Source organism: Podarcis bocagei (assembly GCF_964188305.1).
Source record: "Podarcis bocagei genome assembly, chromosome: Z".
NCBI classification, from domain to species: Eukaryota; Metazoa; Chordata; class Lepidosauria; order Squamata; family Lacertidae; genus Podarcis; species Podarcis bocagei.
Window position 1 is genome coordinate 49186847 of NC_138140.1, and position 7666 is coordinate 49194512.

At 44.4% G+C, this 7666-nt stretch overlaps 1 protein-coding gene across 1 annotated transcript in view; it reads right to left on the reverse strand.

Annotated features, from left to right (window-relative positions):
• Nucleotides 1-7396, reverse strand: part of LOC308578548 (transmembrane 9 superfamily member 2-like) — a 51717-nt gene extending 44321 nt beyond the window's left edge. The window contains exons 1-2 of the mRNA XM_081179019.1: nucleotides 7169-7396; nucleotides 80-147 (exon numbers count right to left, since the gene is read on the reverse strand). Coding sequence (XP_081035145.1) covers nucleotides 80-147; nucleotides 7169-7309 — 209 coding nt within the window. The 5' untranslated portion in view covers nucleotides 7310-7396. The remainder of the gene's footprint in view (nucleotides 1-79; nucleotides 148-7168) is intronic.
• Between the last annotated feature and the right edge of the window lie 270 nt (nucleotides 7397-7666).

Below are 7666 nucleotides of genomic sequence, written 5' to 3' on the forward strand. Positions count from 1 at the left end.
ATTAGATGACACTTTGCTTAAACAAACATTTTAATGGGGAAATGCAAACATTTGCTTAATGGTATCTGGGTATACTTACGCATCATATTCATATGGTAGAACTGATTCAACCGAGTCCAGTCTGTTCACAAACAGCTCTATTTTTGACTAGAAGAACAGAAAAGCTGATTTAGACACTTCGAGTTGAATGTAATAATCCAAGACAGAATTTTTAAAAAGTTATTAAAGAACATTAAAGCATTCTCCACACTTAACAGTTCTAAAGAAGTTATCCCAACACTGTAATCCTAAGCATGTTTACTCAGAAGTAAATCCCACTGAGTTCAATGACTCCTACTCACTAATAAGTGTACTCAGGATTTCTGCACAATGCTGTTATTCTAAGCAGGTTTAATAGGAAGCAAATCCTATTGGAATCAGTGGATTTTCTGCCCAATAAATACAGTTAGATCAGACAGTAAATTTAATTACTTCTGTGTGCAATCACAATGAGACATCCTGCAGATAGCATCCTTTCAGGAGGGCTATTCTGTGCAATGTTAGTCAGGCCTTTAGTGTGGTGGCACCTCCACTTTTGGAACTCGCTCCCATTACATCTCAGACAGGCACTTTCTCTATTGCTTTTTCGGCACCTACCTGCCTCTTCAAACAAGCCTTCCAAGTGGAGGCTGTTATCCCAGTCAGTGCCTATACTGAATCTGAAATAGTTTTTATATAATGCAACTGCTTTATATATTGCTGCAAAAGTTGGATGCCACCACCCCTCACTCTCAGCTGAGTGGTAGCAAGATTCCAGGAGTTTCCAAGAACTCACACAGGATCTGTGTTCCTTTGAGAATCAAGACACAGCACAGGCTGTCTTGGCTTTAAGAAATATGACTTATTCACATATTTACACCCAAGTTTAGTTGGAGGGAGTCCAGACCTTACAGTTTCTTCTTTTACTTCTTTGGCAATCACTCCTTAGCCAAGTAAGATTGTCTTCCATGAATACAATCTTAACAGTGAGCCCATAACTGACTGTGGAGGCCAATTCTGGATACACACGTCCTTCCACAGTGGGGACATAGGTTTCCAGGCAGGAGTTGATCACGGTGATGATTTGCCAAACATGCCTTCCTCTAAGCACGTTTCTCCCTTTCATCCTGAGTTCGAGCGTCTTCAAAGTCCATGACATCTTTGGTAAAAGCTGTTCTCCAGCTGGAGCACTTGTAGGCCAGTGTTTCCCAATTTTCAGTATTTATATTACATTTTTTTAGATTTCCGTTGAGAGAGTCTTTAAACCTCTTTTGTTGACCACCAGCATTGTGCTTTCCATTTTTAAGTTTGGAATAGAGTACTGTAGTTGCTTTGGAAGATGATAATCAGGCATCCAAACAACATGACCAGTCCAACAAAAAAGCAATGTTGAAAAATCATTGCTTCAACACTGGTGATCTTTGCTTCTTCCAGTACACTGATATTCGTTCGCCTGTCTTCCCAAGTGATGTGTAAAAATTTTCAGACACCCCGTTGATGGAATCTTTTTGAGGCGTTGGAGATGGCATTTATAAGTGGTCCATTTTTCACAAGCATACAGTAGTACAATAGCTTTGTAAACAAGCATTTTGGTTTCCCTGCAAATGTCCTGATCATCAAACACTCTGCACTTCAATCAGGAGAAAGCTGTGCTTGGCTTATCCCCAGCTAGCTGGGCTTGTGATCCTAAAATGCTTGACTTTTTAATTAACCAAACCTTGCTTCCTTTATGAACTTATGAGTTTGCTCAAATTCTAGCTCTTTACTGCATCTAGAGCAGGGGTCAGCAAACTATCAGCAGGGGGCCAGTGCACTGTCCCTGAGACCGTGTGGGAGTCAAGACTATATGTTGGGGGGAAAATGAATGAATTCCTATGCCCCACAAACAACCCAGAGATGCATTTTAAATAAAAGCACATTCTACTCATGTAAAAACACCAGGCAGGCCCCACAAATAACCCAGAGATGCATTTTAAATAAATGGACACATTCTACTCATGTAAAACACGCTGATTCCCAGACCACCCACGGGCCAGATCCGGCCCCCGGGTCTTAGTTTGCCTACCCATGATCTATTCTAGAGGTTATGGCAAGTCTCCCCCTCAACCAAACTCATAGCAACGTGTTCTTACCACATTGTGAAACCACTTTGAGATGTTTCACAGGAAGCAACTGATAAATAAAATAACAATAGCAATAATAACAACAGAGCTGTGTGAGGTAAATTAGGTTCAGAAAAGGGCAACCAAGAGCAATTCCCCTATGAAGAGAAGGTGACTTTTGCGACTTTTTAGCTTAGAGAAAAGGCAAGAGCTGACATGATCGACGTGTATAAAATTATGAATGGCATAGAGCAGTGATGTCCAACTTGTCAGCCGCAATCGACAGGTAGATCCCCGGGTGATAGCAGGATCCTTTTTGATTGCGGGATTGAAAGCAATGTATAATGAATGTTTCCATCCCCGTCCCGTCCCCCACCCCCCCGCTCTGTGCCTACGTCGTGTCATAAGTGTGATCCTTTTTAGTCTTCTTCCAACGTTAGTTGGCTTTATTGTTTTGTGCAGTTGTTTGTGTCGTAGTTAATGGTTAACCTTCCCCCCCCCCTTTAAAAAAGCTCAACAACTTTTGCTTCTCTCAGTTTTTTTTATACTGGGAGTAGATCGCAGTCTCTCGGGAGCTGGATGTGCCTGGCATAGAAGACGTAGCTAGACTTTCTTCCTCTCTCATAACACTGAAAGTCGGAAGATTCAGGAAAGAAAAAATGCTTCTTCACGCAGCACGGAGTTAAACTATGGAACTCGGCAGCGATGGCCACCAACTTGGAAGGCAATAAAAGAGGATTGGACAAATTCGGGATAAGTCTATCAGTTGCTGCACCCCCACAGCTGGAGGTAATAATTAATTATTCCAGATTCCAGTTGCTAGAAACCACAAGGGGGGAGACTGCTCTTGTACTCAGGTCCTGCTTCAGAGCTTCCCACAGGCATCTGGATGCAGGACTAGATAGGACATTAGCAGGCTGTTCTTATTTTATGCAATCCCAACAATTAGGTGCACCAACTGGGAGAGGTTAGGTCCTACCTGCTTCCCACGCCTGGATGAGATATACAGTGGTACCTCGGGCTAAGTACTTAATTCATTCCAGAGGTCCGTTCTTAACCTGAAACTGTTCTTAACCTGAAGCACCACTTTAGCTAATGGGGCCTCCCACTGCCGCCACACCGCCAGAGCACGATTTCTGTTCTCATCCTGAAGCAAAGTTCTTAACCCAAGGTAAAATTTCTGGGTTAGCGGAGTCTGAAACCTGAAGCGTCTGAAACCTGACGCGTATGTAACCCGAGGTACCACTGTATAGCCAACTGAATGTCAAAAGCGGGTAGGGCAGTATATCTAGGTGGAGTGGCAATTAAATTTGAATACATACTTTTTTTCTCAGAGCAAGACCGAGGAATAGGGCTGTACAGAGGGGATGGGAGATGCCCTGTTTGGTTGGAATAGAGCTTCCCTAAGCCTGAACTACTGTGGGTGTGACATAACATAGATCTATTCAAGGTCAGTGGGTGGATCAGGGGAAGACAGGAAGTGAGTCATTGTGGCGCAATAAATTTGAACGTTGAAGTAGGAAAACAGGGTTTACACAGGGGTAAAGCCTTAAGCAGATACCACCGTCTTAATTATTTGCCTCAGCACTATTCCACCTTGTAACTCTCACTTATAGATCTGAAGGTTGCAACAGCAACCTGACACACAACCAACACGAGTGAACGATAGCAGGAAAACAAATTCCCTGTTGTGGAGATAAAAGAAATGAGGGAATTTCCCTTGCTCTATTACTAATTGCTAGGCCAGAGACGATGAACCTTTTCAACCAAAGAGCCTCCCAGGAGTCAAAGACAAGTGGAAACAGAACTAAGAGGGGGCAGAATAATGCATGCAAATTTTACCTTCCATCCAGGCAAGCAAGATACCCTAGGCAGGCAAAAACACTCAAAAGAAGGAAGCACGGCTACTGGGGAGTGTGGCCTGGAGGGTCTCAAGGGCCAGGTGCACAGGCCTGGAGGGCCACATTTGGTATCTAGGTCTGGTGTTCCCACTTACTCCACGCTAGGCCACTGAAGGTGCAAAAGGAGTCACAGAAGCAAGTGGTAGCTCTAAGGGCCTTAGGACAGTCTAAATCATTTAGCCTGACCCATTTCATGGAGTTGTTTCAAGGACACATTATATGCATATATCTTATATTTATATACTTAGAAAAAATCATGTCAAACTTCTTCTCAGAGTATAAAGGAAACACCACATACAAGTGGCAGCCAATGATTTCATTTACCATAGATTCCGGCATATTAGGCAACTGGGCGTATAAAACGACCGTCCAAACTGGCAGCTGCCAATTTGGGGGGGGGGGTGCCTTATACGCTTTGGCAGCTTCACTGGGCAGCAGCAGTGGTCGGCGGGCTCTGCACCAGGATGAAGCTGCCCGGTGAAGCTGCCTAGCGATGCTAGGCCGGCTTCGCTGGGCGGCTGCCTCCCGGCGCGGAGCAGAGCCCGCCGCCCACTGCTGCTGCCCAGTGAAGCTGCTGCCGCCGCAGCAGCAGTGGGTGGCAGGCTCCGTGCCGGGAGGAAGCCACCCAGCGAAGCCAGCTTAGCATCGCTGGGCAGCTTTGCCGGGCAGCTTCATCTCGGCGCGGATCCCACCACTCACTGCAGCCATACCCGGCGTATAAGACAACCCCCGACTTTTTAACCTCTTTTCCGGGGTTAAAAGGTCGTCTTATACGTCGGAATCTACAGTAAATTCCATATTCTGAAGAATATTTTGGAACACAAAACTATGTCCACTCTGCCACTACATTGTACAGAAAATATTGGGACAGTGTACAACGTTAAAACATAGAACACAATCTTTTTTAAAAAAGCAGATAACCATTTGAGGAAACTGGCTAATAAAAAAATAAAAACTGAAGAGCTGCAAAGGCCTGCTGGCTCTATACGTACTGGTACATACATACATACATACATATCTGGTTTCAAACTTGGGGGGGAAATGGTTAAATAAAGCATCAGGGTGGATTTGATTTAAATTCAAATCACAATTTAAATCACTAGTCAGTAAGACTTGGTTTAAATAATTTTTTTTACAGAAAGACTCATTCTTGCTGGTATAATCTTAATACTTACAACCAGATGAAGGTTTCATTTTTAAAATAATAAATTTTCAGAGTAGTTTTTACAGTTATATCAAAAATTTGATTTGGTTATACTATTAGAAATACATAGACAGATAGTTATGAAATTATTGTGAGGCTTAAAATGTTAACTGTTTATATTTGGACAACTTTTCTGCTGTACTTTATTGGAAGGAAAAAATAATAATTTTCTTAATAATAATTTAAACTATTTATTTAAGTAACACAATAACATTACAGCATACGTATCCATGTTTGATAACTGATGTGGTTAAACAATTTTTTTATTTAAAAAAAACCTCGGGCTGAGTTTTAGCACACATGAAAAACTTAAAACAAATCCGTATTTCCTGATGAATAGCCTTTGATCTATAATGTAACTTAAATAGAAAACTATCTATAGAAATATTTTTCCTCCAAAAGCATTTTATTTTAAAAATCTGATTTAAATTTTAAAAAATCCAATTTAAATTAAAAAAAACCATTTAAATCAAAAAAATCCAATTTAAAATTTAAAAATCTGATTTTAAAAAAGAATAATTGATTTTTATCCACCCTGTAAAGCATTGTGCACACCTATGTACGCTGAATACATTTTTATTTATTAAATTTGTATACTGCCCTTCATCCAAAGATCACAGCCTGGCTCACAACACAAATATACAAAATGAGAACACAAAATACATAAGAAAACAAGCACAACAAACCAATAACCCCCCTCCCACAAGCACATTTAATAGTCCATAGAATGTTAATCAGCCAAAGGCCTGGTTATAAAGAAGTGTTTTCACCAGGTGCCTAAAAATACGTAATTAAGGCGCCCGGTGAGCCTCCCTGAGGAGAGCATTCCTCAAACAGGGAGCCACTGCAGAAAAGGCCCATTGTTGTATTGCCACCCTCCTGACCTCTCACGGAGGAGGCACATGAGAGGGGCCTCAGAATGATCAAAGGGTCCCAGTTGGTTAATATGCCATGGGAAGAGGTGAATTGGGCCCAGAAACTAATTGGCAGCCGGTGCAGCTGGACCAGAATTCATGTAATATGCTCGAAGTGTTTTGCCCCAGTGAGTAACCTGGCCAATGAATTCTGCACCAGCTGAAGTTTCTGAACAGTCTTCAGGGGCAGCAATAATAATAATAATAATAATAATAATAATAATAATAATGCATTGCAGTAATCCAGCCTAGAGGTTTGCAGAGGACAATGGAAGTTAAGCTGTCCTTGTACAGACAGGGGCACAGCTGCTGGTTTTTAACTGGACAAGCGGGGCAAGCGCCCAGAGCACAAGCGGTCGCCTTGACCGACCCAAGCACCTTGCCCATGGCTGGCCAACTGAAACTCATCCAACACAGCAGGACTGGGTGGTGCTCCGGACACCCCTTGAGATTCATCTGCTCTAACAGCCAAGTCAAAGTTCCCCGGGGATGCAAAAGCGATTTCACCCTTCAAAATGCTTTGCAAACTCCTCAGGAGAGAACGCTACTACCATTCTTCCTGCCACCTCCTTCAGACCAGTCTGGGTAAAAAAAGGTGTCCCGCACTACCCGGAAAAGCTCTGCCAGTCAAGTTCCCACTGTGTGCGTGTGTATTTAAATGCTCGTTCTATCGGTATTTAATGATTTTTTTTTAACAAAAAAAACCCATCGTTTCCTCCTAGGTCCTCATCTGTTTCTGCATTTATCCGTAAGATGCCTTGAGCCCCTTGTCAGGGAAAATGAATATATTATAGAGGAACATATATACACATGAATTAACTACTACTACTAGGTATAAATTATTTAAAGAGCATGATAAGCTTGGCAGTGGGGGGGGGGTCTTCCCACCCAGGAGAAAAGCTTAAGAGGGGGGTGTTTAGAACAAGGGGGGTACACCTGGGGGAAAGGGGAGGGGCTGGGTGTGTGCCCCCTCCCCCACCCCGAGGAAGGGGCTCCTCCTCTCGACCCCCCTCCCTCTCTCCTACACACCTTGCATCCGGCTTTCTCGCCTCCCTCGTCGCAGAAGCTGACAGGAGCCAAGCCCGGCAGGTAGAAGGCGCTGCACAGGGACGCCCAGCCCCCCAGGAGCAGAACAACCAGAGGCGGCGGCGGCGGCGCTCTGCTCCTCATCGTGGCGGCTCCGGCTGATTCCCGCGGCCCGGCCGGCGACCACCGCTCTTTTGCCAGGCACTGAGGGGAAAGGGAAGCCCAGCCGGGTTGGAGAGAGCGCACGCGCAGGAGGAGGGGGGGAGTAAGCGCTGGGGCGGGGCGGGCCTTCTTCGGCGGCCTCGTCACAATCGCCTTGCGCTCGAGGAGGAGGAGGAGCGGGAAGGGGTGGGTCTGACCACGTGAACAGAACACAACGCCGCCGACGCCATCTTGGGTGAGGGCATCTTGCCCCGCCCCCTTGCCTTGTCCAAAACCTTTGTAGCGAGAGAAGGGTGGAAGGGGGGGGGCTTTCTTCCTCCCACACCGCTTACGTTTGCT